The sequence below is a fragment of the Miniopterus natalensis genome, chromosome 12 (genome assembly GCF_054644295.1).
Source record: "Miniopterus natalensis isolate mMinNat1 chromosome 12, mMinNat1.hap1, whole genome shotgun sequence".
In the NCBI taxonomy this organism is placed as follows: domain Eukaryota; kingdom Metazoa; phylum Chordata; class Mammalia; order Chiroptera; family Miniopteridae; genus Miniopterus; species Miniopterus natalensis.
The window spans coordinates 56,614,936-56,640,394 of NC_142092.1; the positions used below are offsets into that span (position 1 = coordinate 56,614,936).

Sequence of the window (25,459 nt, forward strand, 5' to 3'; positions counted from 1 at the left end):
CCTTTGCCTCTGAAACTGTCTATTGCCTTTGCGCGTCTACGATAACATTCCTTGGGGATGTGAGAATTACCTTTCCCAGACCCCTTAAGGCCCAGCCGGCCGCACAGGAGCCCGGCACTCTGCTGCCTTGCTGCCCCGGCCTTCTCCCGGTGCTGCAGACGTTCCCTGGCCGGCCCACCGCGTATGCGTCTGTTTTGCCTTTTATCTAATCTCAGAGATTCCGCTTTGCTTTCTCCCGCCTCCCTAACCTACCACCCGTGGTGGACTTCACGCAATGTCCCCCCTCCTTGTGTCTCCTCCTTTGATTCTAGTGTATAAAATAAGCTGCAAAACTGCCATCCTCCCGAGCATTTCCTCAATCTGTTGAGATTTTGCTTCCTGCCAATTGTCATCACTTTGACTCAAACTCCTATAATAATTTTTTTAAGGCTGGACATTCTTCCGTTGTCACTCATCAGTAAATGCTTAAAATTATTACACATAAAAATCAGCTCATTGGCTATAGAAACCAATATGAAAAACAAAAACAAAAAAAAACAAAAACAAACACCAAATCACAGGAGATGCTTGAAGAGGCAGAAAAAGGGCACTTTCACTTACTTTCTATACCATTGTAGTGTTTGAATTTCGTGTTTACCTCTGCAATGAAAAACGCACATATATTCACATACACCAATCAGCAAAGGGGGCCCCCTATGTACCCTGTGTATCTCCAGCTTAGTGAGACAAGGGTCCTGAAGAGCCACCAGGACTCTGCAGAGAGGAATGGGAAGACCGGGCGAGCTGCTCAGAAATGTAAGGGTCTGCCAGCGGCGAGGGCAGTCAACCTGTCAGGGACAGGAAAGGACGGGTGGGTGGCGGAATAACATTCCCGGCTAGGGTGGGGCTGAGTGGCAGATCCCCCCTTCACAAAGGCATCTTAAGACCGGGAGTGGGAGCTCTGACAGGAAGAATAAAGTGATTATTAAAGAAAGTAGGGAGTTGTTCTGCTGAAAATATGTTTGGGACCTAGCCCAGAGCTTTTTAAAAAACTGAGTTAGAAAATCTAAAACAAATGAGTGGACATAACATATACACGTAGGGTTTAAAGAAATGAAAGGAAGACATATGCAGCCGCCACCAGGCTTAAGAAAATATTGCCAGTACCTCCGACAACACGTGTCCCATGGGTCCCCCCTTACATCACCCCCTCCCGCTCCCAGAAAAAAACACCGTCCCGATGTTTGCTCATCACTCCCTTCTTACTGCACGTGGTATGTCCCTAAATGACAGATGGTTTGGTTCTGCTAGCTTTCGAACCTTTAATTGTTTTTCATTCGACATTACGTTTCTGAGCTTCATCCCTATTGATGACGCCGGTGCTTCATTCATTTCACTGCTGTACAGTGTCTCACTGTATGAACAGAGCACAGTTTATTTAAACACCCCACTGTTAAAAGACATTTCAGTTGTTTCCAGTTTGGGGTCATTAGAAGTAAAAAAGAAAACTACCAAAATTCCAATCCATGTCTCTCACTCACACACAGGAGTTTCTCTTAGGGGTATGAACCCAGTTTTATGTTTCTATTTAGATAACCGATTGTCCCAGACCTTTTTTTAAAAAAAAAAAAAAAAAAATCTCTTCCTTTTCCCACTGACCAGCAGTGCCAATTCTGTCATTTATCAAGTGTCCATATACGTGTGGGTCTGTTTCTAGGTTCTCTATTCTGTCTCACTAATCTATCTGTCCATCTCTATTCTTATACGCACGCTGTCTTAATTTGCTGTAGCTTTATAATAAGCTTTGAAATCTCGCCCGGCCGGGCGTGGCTCAGCGGCTGAGCTGACCTGGGAGCCAGGAGATTGGGGTTTGATTCCGGTCAGGGCACATGCCCAGGTTTCTGGCTCGATCCCCAGTCGGGGGCGTGCAGGAAGCAGCCCATCAGTGACTCATCACTGATGTTTCTATCTCTCTCTCTCCCTCTCCCTTCCTCTCTCTGAAATCCATAAAGATATATTAAAAAAAAAAAAAAAAAAAAGAAGAAGAAATCTTGTAGAGTAAGTCTACCCACCTTGCTTCCCTTCTGGCTATTCTTGGCTCTTTACTTTTTCATATAAATTTTAGAATTACTTGTATCAAATTCTACCTTTAACAATCCTGTTGAGGCATGGCCAGTGAGGCTCAGTTGGTTGGAGCATTGTCCAGTACACCAAAAGGTAGCAGGTTCGATTCCCGGTCAGGGCACATATCCAGGCTGCCAGCCCAATGCCCGGTCGGGTAAGTAAGGGAGGCAAAAAAAATTTTTTTTTTTTTTTATTCTCACCGAAAGATATTTTTTTCCATTGCGTTTCAGAGAGTGGAAGGGAGAGAGAAACAGAGAGAAACATCAATGTGAGAGACGCATCTCTCACATTGCCTCCCGCATGCACCCTGACCCCAGCAGGGGCTGGGGATGGAGCCTGTAACTGAAGTACGTGCCCTTGGCCGCAATTGAACCCAGGACCCTTGAATTCAAGGAAAGATGCTCTAACCAATGAGCCAAACCGGCTAGGCCAAAATATTTTTTGACTTGTCGCCTTGATGTTAACTTTAGGTTTCCTGCAAATACGCTTTATCAGGTTAAAGAAGTTTTTTTCTGTTACTAGTTTGCTAAGTACTTTTTATCATGATTAGAAGTTGAATTGAATGCTTTTTCTGCCTCTAATTATAAGAAAATGTATCTTTTCTAATATGTGAATGCAGAAAATTGTATATAGTTGTCTAATATTGACTCAACCTTGCATTCCTAAAATAAGGCCAGCGACCCAGAGTTTTCGCCTGGAGAGTCAGAGGTTAGATGGTATCAGAGTAGAAACTCACTAAACTGTACAGTGCTAGTCCTCCTTGTCCACCTCAAGACTGTCTCCTCCGTGGCATCGTTCCTGACTCATCCATGCCTTCTCTGAGCTCTCAGAGCATTTCCCATGGATAATGTTCATTTGACACTTGGCACGTGCTATTCTGTACATGTTCTGTCTTCCAACTAGAACACAAGACCCTCGAAGAGCAACAACTAGTAAGCACACAACAAATCCTTTCTTAAAATGCTTAAAATATTTTTTTTTTGGGTAAGGTGATGAAGCATGAGTTGGGTAACAATGCAGCATCCTTAGAAAAGGAGGCTCCTGGACATGTTTTCTAGAGAGCTGCAGTTTTAATCTGCTAACATTCTCTGAAACTTAAAAATCATTCTTTCTTTCTTTTTTTTTTAAAATCCTCCCCCAAGGACATTTTCTCCATTGATTTCTAGAAAGTAGAAGGGAGGGGAGAGGTTGGGGGGGGGAGAGAGAAACACTGATGTGAAAGAGACACATCGACTGGTTGCCTCCCACAGAAGCCTTGACCAGGGAGGGGAACCTGCAACTGAAGTACATGCCTTTGACGGGGAATCGAACCCATGACCCTTCAGTCCATGGGCCTATGTTCTAACCACTGAGCCAAACCGGGTAGTAAAAACCATTCTTAATTGTACTCCACATTTTCCTCTCTGTTCCAGCCATGCTTTATACATTTAAAACAAATTTTAAGCATAACTTAACTTTTTCCTTGTTGAGTACAGTCAATCACTAGGATCATCAGTTACGGTATTATGCTAAAGATATTGCTGTGGATACATAACATGTGGGATGCAGAACCTCAGCCATGGGCCTGAATGATTCTTTAATAGGGAAGGAAAAAAACTGGCATTTCCCTCTTTGGCACTGACCTCTAATTAACTCTCAGCAGCGATTCATATGTTCCTCCCCACTCTCCTACTCTCTCCACCCTTTCACCCCAGAATTACACAACGCAGAGCTGTAGGACTGATACATTTTTAACAGTGACACTGTGAAAAGTTACCATTTCTTCAGATTACAACAACCTTCCAGAGCTTGTTTTCCCACTGTAGACTCTTCTCTGTATCTACTCCTAGCTGACCTCATCACTGCTTCTAATTTCTAGAAAGGACTCGGCACGTGGTGTAGCTAAGAGCATAGACTCTGCAGCCAGGCTGCCTGGGTTCAAACCCCAGTTTGACACTTGTAGTTCGGTCCCATGACAAGTTACTTAACCTCGCTATTTCTCAGTTCCCTCATCCATATAACGAGAATAAACATCTACCCACCTCACAGGGCTGTTATGAGAATGAGTTAACATTTATAAAGTGCTTAGGACACGGCCTGGCATATAGCCAATGTTAAATAAATGAATAAAATACTGTCGGCTTGAACTCCACCGCTCTCATCTCTGTGTCTCTTAAAACGACTCCAGTATTTCTCCTTTGGGTCTGTGGCTGTATGGGGGGGGGGGGTCTTTTGGGGGAGGGAAGCAGTGCAGACATTACTAACTGATCCTAGAAATCCTTCCCACCAGTCAGTGCTTCTGTCCGACATGGAGGGGGTAGGGGAGGGGGCTTGTCAGGTGTGGTTCACTCGCTGTCCTGTTAGCCAGGCTGAAATGAGCCCGGGAAAAGAAAACTGAGCTGTTTATTTAATCAGCATAAGAGAAATCTAGGGGTATGTGTGCTGTTTTTGGATATCTGCAGGGGTGGGATGGAGAAGAGATAGCATTTAAAATTCTATGGACCAGCTCCGGGCTCCCCATCAATGAACAGGTTTAAAAAAGGGACTGGCGACCAGGTGTCAAGGATGCTGTAAGAAAAAAAATTTTTTTTTTAAAATTCAGAATCAGGTAATCTTTAAGATCCTCTCTACCTCTACAATGTTCGAAATATTAGTGTGAGTCATCAAAGACGCTGCAAATCTAGCTGTGAGTCACACACCGCCAACGCGCCCCCGAGGGCGCACTCACTCCCGGCTTGGCGCAGGACAGCCGGTCGGGGCGAGGAATTCGCGCCCTCGGGCGGCCTACACCTTGGCGCACGGTAACCAAAACTTCCCTGCGACGGAGCGCGTCGGTTAGCTGACTCCAGGCTTCTGCCAGGACCAGCAAATACAATCAGGCATAAATCCCAAATGGGATTTGGCAAAAAGATGTGTATCCGGATGAACTATCAGACAGTCCTTCACTTCACTCTTCCGAGGCCGGACAAAAGCCACCTGGAGTGAGCCAGCAGGTTAAGGGGCAGGGGCGCGGGGCCCCGGGGTGCAGGGGAGCCCGGCGAGCCGACACGCACGGCAGGGGGAAGGGACAAAGGCCTCGGGGCGAGCACGCTGGACCTGGAGGCGGGCAGGGATGCCCCGCAGAGCGGCCAGCAGTCCGGGTGTGGGCTGGGGATGCCAACGTGAGCGGCAGTGGGCTGGAGATCCGCGACCAGGGGGCCCCTACGCGCCACGGGGGCCCCCGCGGGGTCCTCGCTGCCTCCCGGGGCCCGGCTCGGCCGCCCACCCTCCGAGCCGCGGCCCCGGGCGGGTCCGTGGGACAGGCCGGCGGCGCACCTGCTGGCCGGGCGCTCGGGTCCGCGCCCCGCGGCCCCCACTGCCGCTCAGCCCACTCGGCCTCGCCTGGCGATTTCGAAGGGTCCCGGCTCCCGCCGCCCCCGCCGAGGCGGGTCCCCGACCCAGACCCGCGGCCCGACCCCCCGCCGTCATGCGGGCGAGAATGTGGGGCAGCGGCTGCCTCCGGCCGGCCCCGCAGCGCGAGCGCGCCGCCATCGCGGGCCGCGGGCAGAGGGAGACGGGGGCCGGGCCCGGAGCCACTTTACCTGGGAAACCAGCGGGAGCAGCGTCTGCTCCACCGACCGAGTTTTGATCTCTAGTCCTGAGTCGAAGCCGAAGCCGGGTGGGCCGGAGCCTTGCACTGCCCCGGCGCCGCCGACGCCGGCGGGGCCCGGAGAGGCGGCCATGGCCATCCGCCCGCCGCGCTGCCCGGACGCCGCGCCACTGCGGGCCCGCCGCCTGCCTGCCAGCCCGCCCGCGGCGGCGGCACTGCACCCGCGCCGCCCGGGGCCCCGCCCCCGCCCCGGCCGGCCCCTGGGACGGCCCCGCCCCCGCCCCGCTCCGCCGCCGCCGAGCCCCGCCCCCGACCCGCTCCGCCGCCGCCGAGCCCCGCCCCCGACCCGCTCCGCCGCCGCCGAGCCCCGCCCCCGACCCGGCCGGCCCCTGGACGGCCCCGCCCCCGCCCCGCTCCGCCGCCGCCGAGCCCCGCCCCCGACCCGGCCAGCCCCTGGGACGGCCCCGCCCCCGCCCCGCTCCGCCGCCGCCGAGCCCCGCCCCCGCCCCGGCCGGCCCCTGGGACGGCCCCGCCCCCGCCCCGCTCCGCCGCCGCCGAGCCCCGCCCCCGACCCGCTCCGCCGCCGCCGAGCCCCGCCCCCGACCCGGCCGGCCCCTGGACGGCCCCGCCCCCGACCCGGCCAGCCCCTGGGACGGCCCCGCCCCCGCCCCGCTCCGCCGCCGCCGAGCCCCGCCCCCGGAGCGGCCCCCCGCGCTTTTGTCTGAGGTTCGCCCAGAAACCCCGCCCCGGCACGGCCCCGCCTCCTGGCCTTGCCCCGTCTGTCTCCCGAGACCACTCTTCAGTGGGTTCCACGCACGTCTCGTCCCACTGGAAAAACACAAGGCACCTGAGGGCCTCCCACGGCCACGTGGCCTCCCACCCAAGGACAACCGTCTCCAGCAAAGCGTCCTGTCCAGCGGATAGATGACCCGGCCTACCTCCCATTCAGTGACAAATTTATAGAAGCTGCGCTGGAGGTGAAACGAACTAGTAGAGCAGAACCAGTCAAGTCTGTCGGGAAGGGCTTTTACCCTTCGACAGAATTCCACCGGGAACAGAGCTCCTGAGGTCCCATTTCCCCTCCACACTGCTCCTTTTTCGACTGTATCTTTCTCACAATACTTTGAGCTGGATTTCAGAGGAAATATTTGATCATGCAATTAAGGGGTGTCTAGGTACTTGGCGAGAAGGTGGGAGTTTGGGTATCTTTCAGGCTGTTCAGAATTACTCTTGAAAAGGAAATTAGATAGAGCATATGGAAAAGCTTCACCTACTGTTCAGTACTATTACTTGTTAAAACTACTTTTCAAAATTACTTTCCCCCTGGTGCCTAGCACAGAATAGTTTCTGAACAGCTGTTCATGGACTGAAAAGATCATTAGTGTTTACTTCTGATTAAAATCACTTAAGGGCAAGGCCAAGCAGCACAGAGCCCCTGCGTGATTGGAATGGGAGAGCTGAACACCCCAGACCCTCAGGATTCCAGGGCAAAGCCCAAAGGAGGTTGTCCCTCGGAAGAGGTCTAGGATTAAGCAACAGCCTGAGAAGCATGAAGAAACACTTTGTGAACTAGCATTCTTTGCTAATGAGAAACCAGAGGAGAAGAGACTATGTGGCTGGCTAGTCTACCCTTACAGTTTGGCCAGGGTCATTTCTCCAACCATGTCAGGTCCATGAGCTGAAGACCACCAACTCGGGGTGTCATGTCAGCAAGCTCTTTCCCAAGCGTCACTGAAACGTGCTTCACTGTGTGTTCAGCTCCATCCGCCAGTGTTGCACCCGTATCTCTGGTATTGAATACAGCCATAACTTAGGCTTATTTTGTTTATTCAAAATGTACAGTTCCTTTCTACAACTTACCCCCCCCCCCCGCCCCGATTTCTTTCTCCCCAGCCACCCACCTCACCATTTCCTTATCTACTCATCTTAAGGCCACCTTACCCAACTTCAGCCTTGGACCCTTTGACCTCTTTAAGGTGCCCAGTATCCACTCCCCAGACACATGTTCCTTTCTGTCAGTTGCCCACAGTTCATAAAAATCCAGTGTAAGCACTGGTGCCAAAGGAAAAGATGTAAGACCTAAGAGACGGATGTATTTGTGAAAGTCTGACTTCACTAAAGATCAAATTTCTCAAAGGAAATGAGACTAAGTTTACGACCTGATTCATTCAACACTAGTAATTTTATTTCAAAATATAAATATTTTACATTTACAAAGAAGTTACATCAGTAGGTTGTCTAAGCAAGTTAAAGCTAAGAAACAGCATTTGTGAGAGAACAAAGGTGTACTGTATTTGAATGCTCTTTTTTACTTCCACACCATCTCTACTTTGCCTGAGAATGCAGAGATGATACAGTTTCCAAAATTACATAAGCAATCACAATTACATATCCAATCTTGGTTTCAAAATCAAATGGTACTTGTAATACACTCCAGTCACCTAAATGAATGGCAGCGCAAGGGACAAATGAAGGGTTTTCTTTGGGATAGCTACAGTAGCAGTTACATTTTCTGAGTCACTGCAATAAAGAAGAAACTGTTTGATAATAAGCCAAAACGATGTTACTTTAAGAACTGCTTCTGCACCTTTCACTGTAAAATATAAAGCTAGAAGAAAAATAAGAAACCAGGCATGAGTAACTGTGGACTTGGAGTCAGAAATTCTGAAACTGAATTCTGGCTCCATCATTTTGTGGTATAAACTTAAATGGAAAAAAAAAAAATCACAAAAACCTTTCTGAGCCTCCAGGGCCTCATCTGATAATACTTAACACCTGCGTACCTCACAGGCGTGTTATGAAAGCAGTCTGAAAACTATAAAGTGCCATACAAAAGCATTATTAAAATGTAATATCAATATATCACCACTGGATTTGCACATTAATGGATCCTTGAAAAACTTGCAAAACTAAACACAAATACTGATTTTACACACCTTAGGTAGAAAGACTCTATACGTATAGCTCTGAAGGGCAAATGTTTTTTCTAGTATCGCAGTAAACTTTGAGATTTATTACATTACAGGTTACCATGGTAACAGATTTACCTTTCAGCATTCCCTTTAAGGGCGTCTTCTACAGGAGCTGTAAACTTACTGTAGAGCCATGTTTCCCAAAGGACCAGCAGTACTTTGAGATGCTCTGAGGAAAGGAGGGTGGGGGCAAAGTCTAAGGTCCAGTAAGTCTAAGCACAGTCTTTGTCCCCTCTTATAAACTCACAATATATAATAGCACATTAAAAACTCAGAAGTCCCACAATTACATATCCAATCTTGGTTTCAAAATCAAATGGTATTTGTAATACACTCCAGTCAACTGAGCAAATGGCAGTGCAAGGGACAAAAGGAGGGTTTTCTTTGGGATAGCTATAATAGGAGTTACATTTTCTGAGTTTAAAAAAAAAAATTTTTTTTAAATCCTGACCCAAGGATATTTTTTCCATTGTTTTGCAGAGAGAGTGGAAGGGGTGAGGGAGAGAGAGAGAGAGAGAAACGACGATACGAAAGAGACACATCAATTCGTTGCCTCCCCCACGTGCCCTGACAGACCCGGGGATCAAGCCTGCAACCGAGGTACATGCCCTCGACTGAAATTGAACCCGAGACCCTTCAGTCTGCAGGCCGATGCTCTAACCATTGAGCCAAACCGGCTAGGGCCACTTCTCAATTTTAATTGACCTTGGAGTCCCCTCCTCCCATACACACTTCCTTCTCTTATCTCATAACATCCCTTTGACCTACTGCTATAAGAAACATGTTTCTCCAAAAGCTACTCAACTATGAGGAAAAGGGGAGAGAAGTAGAACAATGATCTGAGGGGGGAAAAGAACTGTATTCTACTCTGAATTCTGTTCCTAACTGGCTCTGTGTGTTAGAAAAGCCACTTGAACCTATGGATTTGCTTCCTTCTCTAGAAAACGATGAATCACCCAATTATTACATAAGGCCCATTCTAGCACACAGTGTCTATGGCACTAGTAGACAGTTTAAAAATAAAAGAACTGTAATCAAGTGTATCAAAAAATAACTGCTCAGTAGTTTCAGAGAGTACGCACATTTTTTCCAAGTCCTCAGCAAGCTAATGAACTGAATATATTTTATGGCAAATTATGTAAAGGCAACAAGTTAATAAAAACAAAAGTACCTGTTCTTAGCTGGAACCGGCATTTGGAAGTTTGCTGTCAGAGGCTATTTCCACTGTGAAATGCCCACTCTCATACTCTTGTGAGGGCCCTGGAAGACCCTTAGAGGAGGCTACAGGTCAGGACCGGAGTATGGGAAGTTCCGCAGGGTTTTTTTCTATAAACCTGAGGTTGAAAGCTCTGGATAGCTCACCTGAAATTGCTTTGCTCTGATCTAACCCTCGTGGCCTGAATTTCTGAGTATTCCTTGCCCGACAGTGACACATCCTGAAGCACTAAATACAATGAAAGTGAGAGATGGTGGTACGAGGGAATCCTGAAGGAGGGGTCACGGTGGGTTCATGTGAAGACCAAGGTTAGCCAAGGAACTTATCTGCAAGGCCTTGAGCAGCCTTTTTTAACTGGAATAAACAGCTGCCATTTCCAAGGGCTACTGAGTTTGTTTAAATACAGCATCTGCACAACAATTCCTGGGTGTCCTCCCACTGTCGAGTAGATGCGCAGCAGTCTCAGAAGTCCCGGGAACGCTCTGCCAGCTAACTGCCTCTACTGGAGGAGGGTGTTAGGATTCCTTGCAGATTTAAAAATAAGTAAGACTGGTATCTAAGGCAGTCCGACCGACATCACTTCCAGGAGCACAGCTTGGTGAGAATTTTGGCACTGAGGCAGGACTTATATATGGAGTTTTTGCTGAATGCCAGCTGCCTGTTCTCTCTGAGGAAGAGAGGGGCACGTTTGTGTTTGCAACTGAACGGTGAATGGGAACTTTAATCTTAAATCAAGCTGTAAAATGGAAGACACTGCGATAGGAACTCTGTTCTCCGTTCCAAATGAAACTACTTCTATTTATCAATGTGTTTTCTCTTTTCTGGGTCAGATCCTAACTGGGGATCTGAGGGCTGGTCATCTTTGAGACTTGAGCTCGAGACTCCTGCCTTTTCATACCACCTGATCTCCTTGCCCTGTGAAAGTCCTGCACAGCCTCATTCTTTCTATGAGGGGCGTGCTTCTGTTTTTGAAGGTTCCAGGAAGGCCTCCCCTAGCCGGTCAGCCTTCCCAATCCTGAGGCAGTTGCTGCAGCTCTGGGCCACTTCAAGTTTCCTGATCAGGACCGTGTAGCACTGTGAGGCACCTCTGTTCCTGACACTGCAGGGTGATACTACATCATTTTCGCAGTTCAAACCTATTCTCTTAGAGCTCGGAGTTCCCCCTCTAACAACCCGGTATTCCTATGAATAATTATGACCAGCTACAGCCACACATTAGCTCAAGTTTAGTTTTTTGCACTATCACTTTGTACAGCTAAAAGCACTTTGAAAGAACATAATCTGTATATGCACCCTAACTCATTGTGTATAGTACCTACCTCTTGTGAATATGTGCTAATTACAGCTATAAACTTACCAGTGTACTATTAACAAAAACAAACCTGATTTCTTTTTTAACCCCTTTAATGAAAAATTTTTATTTTAGCAATACATATGATCTGGCTAAGATTTAACATAAGAGGAGACCCTCTTATGAGTTATCCCCCACAGCACCCTGTACAGCACCTGGCATGAAACCTCAAGTTTGGCAAACTCTCTGCAAATGTTTTACTGAATAACTGATTAAACAACTAAAGAAAATAATGAGTTATTTAGTGGCCAAATGTAACACTTGGTATTATATCATATTATTATTGTTGAAGGAAGGATTCATAGTAAAAAAATAAGAGATCTGCACATAGTCTACTATATAAAGACCTCAGGGTAGCCTCTCTTCTAGATGGAGTTTTTCTTAATATCAGGATATATTTAAGCTAATTATCACTATGCGTCTTAATGAGAAGGTGTTTTAGAAAAAATGATTTCTACTTTTAAGTGTTTTCCAAAAAGGTGATCTCTGACACTTAAGAGCTCTTTCTCCTCCATATCACCCTAGGGGCAGAGAAAAAGCCTGAGGACTGTTTTATACAGTGGAAAGGGCACAAAGCTAAGAGTTGGGTTCTGGTCCCAGCCCTGTCATTAACTGTAGGACAAGTCCAAGGACACCTATTCTATCTCACAGCACTGAGAAAACTATATAAGATAGTGGGAGAAACACTACAGGATAGGAGAGTTCACAGGCTTATGGAGTCAGACTTGAGGTCAAATCTTACTAAACGTGATGACTTCGAGTTGGTCACTCTTCTGAACCTTAGCTTCCCCATCTGTGTGAAACTGTTATAAAACAGCACAAAGTTGTATGAAAAGTTACGTGAAGTTGTTGTGAAATAATTATACGCATAGAGACTTTATAAAATGTAAAGCACTATGCTAGTTACTATGATATCTGACGAATTTTAAAAGTCAAGATGTAATTCAACAAGCATTCATCTAGAGTCTTATGTGCAAGGCACTGTGCTAAGTGATGGGGAAATACTATATATATATAAAATTCATAAGTAACTAAGTGGCAGAATTCCAAATGGTGAACCAGGGATACATTTAACAAGTCAGAGTACTGCTGCACCTGAGATTTTCACTTAAAACATTTGGAAAGAAAAAAAATCACAACATGAATTCTATCATATTGTTACCATTAATAGCAGCTTACACTTATTTCACTTCAATGTGGTCAGTCTGCCAAGTTTTAGAAATTTGGCAACATTGTAATGGGGGATGCAGAAGGCAGGGGAGAAAGGTTTTCAGTCTGTCTGTCTCTCCTATGGTTACAACACACAACTAACTGAACTTGAAATGAAGCCACCCGCCCTAGAGGGAAGATTGGTTCTTTCTTAGAGAGGACCATACATGGTGGGAAGAGGGTAGAATGCACCTTCTTCCTACCCAAACAACTACATACTCAAGAGTGAAAGCCCTTTGCATTGAAAAGTGACTGTCGTAGAAAAGTTTATGAACAGATTTCTTAAAACAGGAGAAAAATTACATCATATGCACTTAGTTTAGGGCTCTCAAAAATAACTTTATAAATACATATTATAATAATATAGATAAGCAAAGGGGGAAATTTTCAAGCCATGGTACCAGTGTATAAAATGAAACTTTTCAAGCCATCTGAGCAACAGTTAGGTGAGCAAACCACACATTTCGGAGCTCTAAAGCTGTGCTTTAAAATGCCAAGCAGCCACAGCAAGTTTGCACTTGTCCACGCATTCTGTATGGAGGGCCAGGAGACTTCTGCTTCTTTCCCTAGGCTCTGCTTGCTAGGCACAGCAAAAGGACAGGAGGCCGCAGCTGAGCTGAACTCACGGTCAAGGATGAACTTCCTAGATACCCACTGAAGTGGAAGCCATGTCAATCTACTGAAGATTTCAGATCTTCAGAAATGTCACGGAAAGTCCTATAAGAAGAAAAAATAAAATTCGTTTTGCTTTTGGAAATGAAGGAGGTGGGAGGAAGAAAACCACAGAGAAACTAAGATTTATAAATGTACTGTGATATATTGAGAATATGAGTTCCCTGTCAATATGTACGTGGTTGAATTTCACACGTGAAATGTAAAAAAGAAAGGAAAAACAGCGTCTTACCACTAATTAACTGCCATAGAATAATACATTATTTTTATAATCTGAGAGCCTTGATGAGGTTATATAGTCATTTTTCTTAATATTTTCACAGTTAATATTTTGAGTATTATTTCGAAGTTTGCTAGTTGTCTCTCATTCTTTAGTAACAAGAACTCCAGTTTTGGGGTTGTTTTTTTGTTTGTTAAAATTTTATTTGCTGAGTTCACTGTCTCCCACACAAAAGACTATTTCCCTTGAAATGAAGAATCATGTGACTAAGTTCTAGCCAATGAAATGTAAGTGTGAGTGTAGCATAACTTCTGAGCAGTGTCCTTAAAAGAGAAAGGGGATCTTCTTCCCTTCCCCCCCTTCTTGCTGGCTGCAAAGTATACACAGTGCTGTTAGAGAAAAACACTAGAAGATCAAAGATCAAAAGCTAAGTGAGGAAGTTTTATTACAAGACAGGAAACCTGACCCAGCAGAGTCCAAGCTCTGAGGGACGTGGTTCAGGGCAGGAGAAATGGGGTTAGGCCTTTTCATCAAACTACCTGTACTGAACGGTCTGACCCACATAGGCAAGCTGAGTGAACATTACTAACTGGCAGGTCACATCTGGGCTGCATCGAAGTGGTGTGCTGCATTTATGAGGAGCCTGCCTCGGGACTGTAGTAGCCAGTTTGCCTTTACTACATAATTTATATGCCCAGGCTGGGATCATGTCACCCAGTCAGGTCTGCATCAGTGCTGGCAGCCACCTGGCCAGGTCAGGGTTTATCAGTGAACATCAGCTCCAGCACCCATGTTAGGTGAAGAGACCTCACACCAAGGCTGGCAGAACATCAAGAAGAGGGGAGGCTCGGCATGGACGTTTGTGGAAGTTATTCCAGCCCTGGACTGCCTACCTCTGGACTGCTTTCACACGAGAGAGAAATCAACTTCTAGCTTATTTAAGTCATTTGAGTTCTACTGATGGTGGGTTTTTTGAGTTTGTTCATTTTGGGTTATACGACGCCAAATCTATCTTAAAGGGTACAAGTCTGACGCAGAAGTTCATTACCATCCTTTTAGACAAAAGTTTCCTGGCTCCTTTGCAGCAATATCACCAATTAGGAACACAGAAAAACATCTGAGCTCAAAAAGCTTGTTTTCAAAACAATTTTAAAGTCTATAAGTTATACTATATTAATTTGTAGTCACATCACTACACCATATTGTTCCTTCTTAGATTATTTACCAAAAAAAGCCCATTTTATTTTCATACCTATAAGCAACTATTAAAAAGATTACTTCACTATTTCATTAGAAATAGACCTAAAATAGAATCTAAGAAAAGTGTTCCAAAATTTCAGGGAACCACTCACAGTTGTGGAAACAAAAGATGACAGAAAGCTGTCATTAGGGCCCTAGCTGATTTGGCTCAGTGGTTAGAGCATCCGCCCTCGGACTAAAAGGGTACCAGATTCGATTCCGGCCAAGGGCAGGTACCTCGGTTGCAGGCTCAATCCCCAGCCTCTCAGGCATGTGTGAGGGGCAACCAATCAATGTCTCATTCACATTGTTGTTACTCTCTCTCCCCACCGACCTTCCACTCGCTCTGAAAAGCAATGGAAAAAAATATCCTGGGGTAAGAGTTAAAAAAAAATTTTAATAAAATAAAAAATTTTTTGAAGTTGTCATTAGGTACAAATCACTGAAAAATCCGCAAAGCAAATAATTCTGAATTTCAGGTGCAATTCCACACCCATGCCACCTCTTACATCTTTTGTCTTCCCAATTTTCAGTTCATATAAATATTTAGGAGGGTTAGCTAGAGAAGGCACAGGTAAATTAAAGACTAACCCTTTTGTACAATGCCAGGAGTACTTCAATATCAAGCAGGGCACAGGTAAAATGTTACAGAAAAGAGATTACATCAAGGGTGCTCAACTATCTCAAGGCTCTTTCAATGGACGGTGGATGCTCTAAGCCTCTGAAGCACGCTTCCAACTAGCACAGCTCTACTACCAAAGGAACAACTCTGAGGAAGAGGTCAGAGCTTCCCGGCCATGGCTCCAGTGGCTTTGAAAGGGTTTATGTGTGACATGGCCAAAACCACCATAGTGATAAGAATCAAAATGAATTGTTTCCTTAAATGATTTTATACTCTGAGAAAAAGTCCCCCAAACTACGATTTATACACACACACACTTTATACGTATTAATTTCTACCTGTCAATCAGATATTCTCAATAGCATCACTATTGACATTTTCGTGCACTATAAGATGTTTAGCAGCATCCCTGCCTTTACCCACTAAAGTTGTGACAATCAAAATATCTCCAGACATCACCAAATATCCCTTGAGAGGAGCAAAATCACCCCCCCTCGCTGAACCATTGCTCTAGATATCTATTTATTTCTATACCAATTTTTTATAGTCTCACCAAAATTTGTATTTTAACATCTGTATAGAGGCAAAGCTGACTACCAACTGTCTCAGATGACAAGAATCTCAGGCAGCACTCAATTCTGGGAAGTCCTGGAAAAGCTTTATGACCAATAACCAAAACCTGGCCAATCTGCAAAATATTTCCAACACCCCACAGGTTTCTAAATTCATCCTTTGACATCTGTTCAAATTTCTACAATACCTGCAAGTGTGAATCTCTAACGAGTCAAACTATGAATGAAAAGTTATGCCTCAGGGCAAAGATGCATGAAATAAGATTAAGGCTGTGGTTGGCCTGGTGACTGCCTTCTGTTGACAAGTAAGCTTAGCTGTAACCTTGAAATTCATACCTACTATTCAATTCTGCCTCCAGGCCAAGAAAGCCTCCAAATGGACTCAGAAGAAAGAAAACAAAATTAAGCAAGCCAAGAAAACAGTCACTAAGAGTTTTCCATCTCAACAGCGTATCTGGGTGGTGATGGTGGTGTGTGTGTAAAATCCTCTAGACGTAACACTGACCTTAAACCAACTTCCAATTATCTCCTGGAAAACAAGCCCCATAACCTAGAGGTGCAGAAATCATTTCTTTAAAAAAAAAAAATTTAACTGAATTTATTTAAACTAAAAATACAAAACAAAAACAGTTCATTCAACCCCATCTGCCCACTCCTCTCCCCTTGCAGCCACCAATCTGTTCTGTTTCTATAAGCTTGGTTTATTTATTTTTTTAAGACTTTTTTTTTCCTTAATCCTCACCTGAGGACATGCTTAGAGAGAAAGAGGGAGAGGAAGGGAGAGGGAGGGAGAGAGGAAGAAAGGGAGGGAAACATCCCTGTGAGAAACACTAATCAGCTGCCTTCTGTACCTGCCCCAACCAGGGATCAAACTGCAACCCAGGTACTGTATGTGCCCGGAAACTGAACTGGCAACTCTTTGCTGTGCAGGACGACGCTCAACCAACTGAGCCACTCCAGCTGGGTGGTTTATTTATTTTTTAGATTCCACATGTAAGCAAAATCAAAAGTATTTGTCTTTCTCTGATTTCTTTCTGGCCTCATCAAGAGGCACAGAACTAACTAATTAACAGAGCTCATAAAACTGCAACTCTCTAGATTATGAAGAAAAAAAGAAATAAAGACTACACTGACAGGATTTCTAAAAATGGTAAATGTCTTATCTAAACTACCAAATTACAGTCTTCCGTCCCAAACCATGAGGATTATTATGCTCCTAAGAACCACAGTGGCAGAAAAAGCAATGCAGAATGGGACCACATGTGACCAGGGGACAGAGGACAGCTGCTAGCATTTTAGTTCCTTTAATAGCAAAGGGGATTGTGCAATGTGGTTTCTCATTCACAGTACTTTGCTCATTGAAAATGTTCGGAGATCTGCTCCCCTAAAGTTTCAATGCAATTTTTAAAAAATTCATTTCTGTAAATCTTTAAATCTTTTCTGATTTAACAACTCAAGAGCTATTGACTCTTGGTCTCCCAAAGATGTGGAATAAACTTTGAATGAATGTTTAAAAATAAAAAGCTTTAAGTGACGATGAATTTAACTTCCGTTGGCTGGGCATAGCTAAGTGTGTATTTCTTAAACCCTCACCAGCACACAGGTACAAAACCTGCGATCACTCTTATATCATGTCATCACTATTACGCACATCCCTTCCCTTCCAACAAATATGGAGTAAATTTCTAAGGCTGGGTTTACTATGTTCCATCTGTTTTTATCAACCTCAAGTTTATATTGCAATAATCTTTTTATCAAATCTTCTCTTGGTTTCACTAACCTATTAATTCATCAGATTTTCACTGAGCTCTTTCTATGTGCCAAACACCATGCTAGGAATGGTAAAAGAGTGGCAAACAAGTCAGACATAGTTTCTACCTTCAGACAGCTACCAACTAGTGAGAAAGATAATTAATGAAACACACACTTATATAATATTAAGTTCAAATAGGAGAAGTACATGTTATGGGGACACACAGCAGGGACATCCTTCCTAGTCTACAGAGTTCCAGCAATGCTTTTCACAGGAAAAGTACTTAAGTATAGACCATGAGGCTGGATTTGACTAGAAAGGGGGTGGTATTCTTTACAGAGGGGGAAATGTGCAAAGATGATACTGACTTCAGGGAACTAAAGTTCAATATGGCTAGAAAATAAAACACAAAGGCAGGCAGCAGAAACATGAGTTTGCAGAGGCAGCCAGACAGAAGGCATGGAAAGTTTATCTTGAAGGCCATGTAAAGCCACTGCAGGAATTTTAAGTATGGAGGCACAAAACATTTATGCTTCAAAAAAACACAGAGGCTGTGTGGGGGTGCAAAAATAACTTTCCTCATGTTAGCGTAGGTAGCTAGATATTAATAAAGAAAGGGAGCAAAGGGAACAGACATTATTAAGCATAATAAACTGGGGAGCTGACTGGGATAACAAGCCTGCTTCACTAGGAACTGCAGCACTCACAGGCTCCCCAGGGAACCTCTGCATCCTAACCCCAGGCAGGCAGGACGGGTCCGAAGGATCCTCGCTGGTCATTACCACGCGAGGAACAAGACCAGCAGGAGAAAGCCCTCCGCTGGGCCCTTGCCCAGCAGTCCGCACGCACGGGGCAGGCGCTTCCACTTCGAGGCATGCGCAGTAGACACCAAGATGGTGCCCATAGGGGGCGGAGCCTAGCCTGGGAAAAGGATCGGATTGGATAAGGGACACAGAATCGCAGAAGGCCTAGGAAATGGATTGGTTCGGGGGAGGGCCCAATGCCGCGCAGGAAAGGCTGGGGAGTTGATTGGTCATTTTGAAAGCGCGCCGGGTCCTTCCCGAGTCCAAGACACCGACCCAGCCGAGCAGAGACAGGCGCTCCCGCCCGGGCGCGCCCCGAACGCTTTCCCGTGACGCCAGGAAGGGCCCTTTTCCACCGGCAACACTGCTGCCTTCTGAATTCTCCTAGCTGCACTAACAATCAAGTTAACATGAGAAAGATGAGCAGGAGAGATGTCCAAAATTTATTACAGATGTACTTTTGGGGTATCATAAGACATGAGACCCAAAGACACACTGGGCACTGAGGTGCATAAGCCAGTCTAGACAAAGGCCAGGGAGACAGGGGTTTGGGGTTTCAAAGGAAAAGTAGGCAAGTAGCGAGAAAAAGCAAACCTGTGGTAAACAAATTCCTGCCGGGCCCCCGGCGACAGTGGACACAGAAGGCAGCTCAGCAAACAGGCTGTGCTGGGCTTCTCCCAGTCTGCGCACTTACTTCACAGGAAAAGGCTAAGGGGATGTTCCTTTCCCTTAAGCAGGTTTTTCTATCTGAATTCCTTTAGGCAGGTAAGGGGGAAAGGCCAAGGTTCTTTCTGAGTCTTTTGTTTCTTAATAACCAGCTTAAAATCAATATCCCAAGAGGCATACTTCAGGGTGGCAAAGCTTTTGTCTGCGTCAACTGCATCATGAAGAGCAGACTGGAGGGAGCCGGACTAGAGAGGCAGGGGCCAGAGAGGCCACTGAAGTGATCCCAGCACTGGGGCACTCCACTGGGAACACAGGAGCGAACAGATTCGGGAAATCTGGAAGTGACAGAGTCAAAGGTGAGGCAACGGTCAACAGAGGGCGAGTCCAGCAGCTCCCTTCCCAACTCCAGATTTCTCTCTTTTCCCCTCATTGTTCCAAACTGGGTTGATGGGAAGGACGCTCCCTGCTGAAACTCTGAGGTTGAATGTAAAGGTCTGCAGGGTTGCTAATGTTTCTGGAGAACTACTCTGTATCTCATTTTGCAAAGACAGAAAAGAAAAAGAGCTTTTTGAAACAGCAATGAGTTTCTAACTGTTCTCTAGAGAAAGATAAAGCTGAGTTCCTAAAGGACCACATTTGATGGTCACCTTTGGGGGTGTCAGGTTGTGAAAGAGGGCAAAAGAAAACTAATGCAGAGAACAGCGTTCCTGGAGGAGTTCCTGGATATTCTCCTACTTCCTCCTCACAGTTTTTTCTGAACTTTGATATTCAGGTTGCTGCTCAGTTTTTGGTAGGTGTGAAGTAAGTACATCAAATCAAGTCTGACCACCCTGTCCAAATATCAAGCAAGTACTCTAAGCCGCATAACTGCAGGAGTGTTTTTGTCCTTCCTCACTCTTCAAACAGCCCCAATGTTAACAGAGAAAAGCGAAAGTGATAGGTTCTGATGGTAGGTTCTGATTACTGAATCAGCCCAAAATTGTGGGGAGCCGAACAACGTGTTGTGCCCACGACGTTCACCACCATCAAATACTGCATTCACCAATATGGATGGGGGCTCTCCCTCCTCCATCTTTCCTTAGGTGGATAGCTTATCTGTAGATGGTAATACACAGAAACAGTCTTGCAAATGGGTCTTTCCAGCCACCAGTGCCTGCATCTGCAATCAGAAGGTAAGTCTGCCTAATGAAACGCAACCAACCACCCTGTATTATCACACTGTAACAACATCAGAGTTCCCAAGATAAGCCGAACCATAGCTCATGCCTCTGCAGAGACTATTCCCTCACAGCCCATTCGTTCCTTCAACTAGGAATTGAACATATTCCAGATACAAAACACTGTTTACAGGTGCTATGGATACATCAGTAACTAAAGTTGACATGGCCTCTGCAGTAACAGCAACCAGTCAAGTGGGAAAAGAAAAGACAGATGTGTAATCAAGAGTATAAATGAAAATTGTATTATAAAGGAAATCTAAAAGGTGCTATCTGTAAGAGCATTAAACTAGCAGGAAAGATGTAACCTAATCTTAGGAGTAGGGAAGGCTTCTCTGATGAACTGACATTTGAGTTGAGATCTAAAGACTGACTAGGAGTTAATTATGCAAGGAGAACTGGGTGGAGGGGAAGAGTCTGCCCAAATAGAGAAAGCAGCATGTATAAAGGCACAGAGTTTGAGTGGATCCTGGGGTATCTGAGGCCTGATGGGAAGCCAGTATGGCTGCAGCTCAGAAAGCATGGGGAAAATGTTTCAGCTTTAGTGAGACAGGCAGAGGTCAGATCATGTAGGGCCTTATTAGCCATGTCAAGGATTTTCATCATCCTCCTAAAACCAATGGGAGGCCATTTTGGTAAAAGTATCATAATCGTATGTACCTCTGTTACCATCGTAACTAGTTAGTTAGTAATAGCAAAGGGGAGGCCAGACATCATATATATGGTCACCTGGGCAGCTTCACCAGGAAGCTGCAACTTCACGCTCCCCTGGGAGCCACCGGTCCATTCCCTGCAGATCCTGGGGGAAAGGGACCAAAGGGGGAGACGGGCGCATGCGTAGTGAAGTCAGGGTGACACAGGGAAGGTGCCTGACTGTCGGTCTAGCCTGGGGAAAGATAACTGGCTACAGGGGCAGAGCCACTGCAATTGCATAAAATCCAAAAGGGTTAACTGGTTAAGCTTCTGGTTATAACCCCAAGACAAACAGTTCTCACTCTCTTGCTCTGCTCCTAGCTCCCTTGCATTCACTTGCTCCGTGACCTGCACTCACCCAGGGGCTAACTCACCATGTGGCCTTGGCAGCCACATGGCCCGTGGCCATGCAGATCCCACATGCAGCTGGGAACACAAGCTAAGCTAGCCAGATGCTAGACTGGACTGTGCTTTGATATGAAGCAGAAACTCTGGGTAGTGGATTTAATCTTAGCCTTGCTGAAAACAAAATTAAACTTTTTCCAGGGCGGGATGGAGGGAAATGGGACCTTAGAAACCCAGGGGTTTAATTCCACACAAATAAATATCACCCATTCTCCGGTGGGGGCCTCAGTAAATTCTCTTCCCCATGGCACCCTAGGAACTCCACTTCCACCAGCAACAGGTGGGGATACAGAGGGCACCTCGCCAATAACAACTCTAGTTTGAAAAGAACACATCAGCGGTATGGAGGGTGGACTGGAGAACAGAAAGAGTGGAGGTTCAGAGAGTAGGTAGGAGACGAAGATGACCAGGGCAGTCCAGGTGAGAAACCTAGTAGGTGGGCCTGGCTTAGGCCAGGGGGTGGCACTGAGACAGAGGCAAGGGCAGATTTGAGGTGAAGATGGTGAATGAGAAGATGGGAAGTAATAAGGATTACTACACATGGCACATGTAAATGGAGGGTAACGTTTACTGATGAAGGAAGGAGAGAAGAATGTTTTTTCTTGTGGAAGGGAAGAGATGGTTCATGACGGAAAAGAAAGATCTTTAGCTGAAACACACCAGACCAGCTCACCTGTTTTTCAGGCTATGTGACTACCAGAAAATTATCCTCTCTAAGCCTTCATTTCTTCATCTATAAAACATGGAAAACACCGTGGCTGGCTTGGCGCAGTTGGTTGAGGGTCATCCCATGCACCAAAAGGTTACCTGTTAGATTCCCCATCAGGGCACATGCCAGGTTTGTGGGGTAGACCCCAGAAGGGGGCGTGCAGGAGGCAGATGATCAATACTTCTCTCTCACATCAGTGTTTCTCTCTTTCTCTCCCTCTTCCTCTCTCTAAAAAAATCAATGAAAACATTTTTAAAAAAACACATGGAAAACAACTGTTTCTAATCTCATGAAAATACTGGATTAAGTAAAATAAGATAATGCGTGTAAAGTTTTATCACAGAGCTTGGCACACATTCCCAATAAATGTCACCAGTGGTTGTGTTTATTACTATTTAATATGTCATTTAGACTTTCCACTAAAGAGGGGTGTACTGAACACATACTTCTTTCAGACCCTCTCGAAAACCCATTAGAATGCCATTAAACAAATTTTTAAAAAGGTATAAATCTACCTAAGAAAAGGAAAACACAAGAGAAGATAAGAGGTAAGAGCAACAAACTTTTAGAAGGTGGAAAGTAGATGGACAACTGCAATGTCCCAGTGTACCCTAAAAGGCAGAATCCTAAGCTAGTAGTGGAAAAAGCCAAGAAATAATCTGATTTATTCAGCAAAATCCCTGGTGAGGCTTAGGAATTGGTGACAACAAGTAACTCAGGAAGTGTGGTTGAAGGTGGGGCTAAACGCAAAAGGATCACTTTAAAGTCTGCTTATAAAGCAGTAAGAGCCATAGCTCCAATATCCTCACCTCCCTCCCTCCAGCCAAGCAACTGCTCCTATCATTGGCAGAAAACTAGAGTTCTTTCCCCACTGGAGAAGGTAAAAAAAAAGTCTCTGGACTAGGGAATACCAGGCAGAGATGGGGTTGGGAATACATACTGACAGTGGGTAATTTAGTGAATGTTTATGTTTTGAACACTGTCCAGTCCCTTTCCCCCTCTCCGCTTCCAGAATGTTGGCAGCCACACCATCAACCTCTAGGCAGGAGATTAGAAGATCTTTCTCTGAGGAATTTGTTAGCCCAAAAGGGGGACCAAAAAGCACTGACATCGAAAGTTTCACAAGACAATGAGCCTGCCAGATTATATTGTGGTAACACACATAACTCAACTCATCTACAGCCCCTGAGTGTCTCACTCTTAACATGAGCCAAAAATATCTGATCTCTGAAATCATGATTATGTTGTGTTAATATTATAAAAATGAAGGGATTTTACAGATATGATTAAGGTCTCTAATCAGTTGACTTTAATCAAAAGAAAAGTATGCTGGGTGGGCCAGGCTTAATAAGGTGAGCCGTTTAATAAAGGGTTTTAGCAGAGAGAAGTCAGAAAAATACTCGCCAGCTGGCCTTAAAGAAGCAAACAGATGTGTATGAAGAGCCTACAATGGCCTCCAGGAGCTACAAGCCTCAGTTGTACAACTGCAAGGAAATGAATTCTGCCAATAATATGCAAGCTTGGGAGAGGACCCCAATCCACACATAAAATCCCCCGCTTCAGCTGATACCTTGACCACGGCCTTGTCAGATCCAGAGCAGAAGACCCAGCTGAATTGTGCCTGGACTCCTGACCCATGGAGATTAATAAAATAAATGCATATTGCTTTAAGCCACTAAGTGGTAATTTGCTATGGATTATAGAAAACTGATATAGACTTGTATACTAAAGTAGGTAAACTTTACTTATATAAATAATACCTCAATAAACCAGACTGAAAAAAATATGACAGCAGATATGGAAACCTCTATGGAGGTTTTAGAAGATAAAGTAGGAGAAATCACCCAGAAAATGGGGCTAAAAAGATAGACATAGAAGAAGAGCAAAGAAAATGACATGACCAATGTATGAGAGTCAGAATTAAAAGAAGTCTTTGATAGGGGGAAAACAAAAATCATCAATGAAATAATTCAAGAACAAGTTCAGAACTGCAGAACATAAATTCCCAGTTTTAATGGTCACAAAGGCACTGCATAAAAGTGCCAAGCAGAACAACAAAAAATAGATAAAATAACAAAAGAAGAAGGTCCCGTGGGTTTTCAAACAGTTAAATTACAAAGAATCAGGAATCAGAATGGCTTCAGACTTTTAACAACTGTGGGAGCTAGAAGACAATGAAGAAATAAAAACCTAAAGTGAAAAAATTTTAAACATAGAATTCTCTACTCACACAAGCTATCAATTATGACTTCAGGAAAAGCCTCTTCAGACATGCATGGCCCCCCAAGTTGACCCCCCATGCATGCTTTCCTATCACATATTCATGTATTGCATTTGATGATCCTATGTTTTGAGTCTCTAATCTGGTATACCATGTTTCAAAACAGTCTATATTTTTCATTTATTTTTGGTCATTCATGACATTAACAATTCTGACCCAACTTAGTTTTCAAATGTTCCTGGTATACAAAACCCAATGATTTCTCTTTACCCAGTGTCTACTACAATCTTTAGCAGAGTGTAGGTGCTGAAACACCTGTATTTTTTTTTTTTCCAAAGACATTTTATTTATTTATTTATTTTTTATTTTTTTAATATATCTTTATTGATTTCAGAGAGAGGAAGGGAGAGAGAGAGATAGAAACATCAATGATGAGAGAGTCGCTGATTGGCTGCCTAGCCCGCAACCCGGGCATGTGCCCTGACTGGGAATCGAACCCCGATCACCTGGATCCTAGGTCGACACTCAACCTCTGAGCCACGCCCAGCCGGGCAACACCTGTATTTTGATAGACCACTCATGTCAAGAAGGCAGAGATCACTCTGCTTTAACTCACCGCTGATTCTGAGCAGGCCATGGGGTCTGGTTGGCCATGGGCACTGAATTCGTGGGACTCACTAGCATGGCACTATAGATGTTGGAAGCGACCACAAGTGTGCAGAGAAGTATGGGCCCAATGATTGCTCCTTCCAGGCCCAGGTAGTATGCTCCACCAGCCACAGCCAAGCCTGTCAAGTAAGGATGGCCACCTCTGGAATAAAGAACACACAGATTAGCTCATGACTTTTAGCAAACACAAACCCTGGGGTAAATCTGAAATACATTCTCTAACACAATGTTCATTCTCCAATACACCAGGCTTTTGACTAGATTATCAGCTCCCTTCAGATTATCTCAATGTAGATAACTGAACATTATATATTGAGATGCAAGAATTTTCTTGCCTGCATAGCATGTCTGACATTTGCCTTTTATATAGATTCAGCAACTGAAGGAATGATGTCAGTAATGTTAACAGGTACCTTGCACCCATTACGTGGCTGCCTGAAGTGGATTAATATCAATTTAGGATTAATTATATCAGTCACCTGTTAGGTTTACCACCATCAAGAATAATTAAGTGAGCCCAATTTCACATATAATTAATTAATTATGCTTTTTAAAAGATGACAATACAATAGCATCCCT

At 44.9% G+C, this 25,459-nt stretch overlaps 2 protein-coding genes across 2 annotated transcripts in view; both read right to left on the reverse strand.

Moving 5' to 3' along the window:
- The window catches only part of CTNNAL1 (catenin alpha like 1), a 46,989-nt gene extending 41,152 nt beyond the window's left edge, over positions 1-5,837 (reverse strand). The window contains exon 1 of the mRNA XM_087822808.1: positions 5,664-5,837. Within this exon, the coding sequence (XP_087678934.1) occupies positions 5,664-5,810 (147 nt within the window). The 5' untranslated portion in view covers positions 5,811-5,837. The remainder of the gene's footprint in view (positions 1-5,663) is intronic.
- A 1,997-nt stretch (positions 5,838-7,834) lies between these two features.
- The window catches only part of TMEM245 (transmembrane protein 245), a 68,215-nt gene continuing 50,590 nt past the window's right edge, over positions 7,835-25,459 (reverse strand). Inside the window, exons 16-17 of the mRNA XM_016213729.2 lie at positions 24,828-25,022; positions 7,835-13,136 (exon numbers count right to left, since the gene is read on the reverse strand). Of these exons, the coding sequence (XP_016069215.2) occupies positions 13,091-13,136; positions 24,828-25,022 (241 nt within the window). The 3' untranslated portion in view covers positions 7,835-13,090. The remainder of the gene's footprint in view (positions 13,137-24,827; positions 25,023-25,459) is intronic.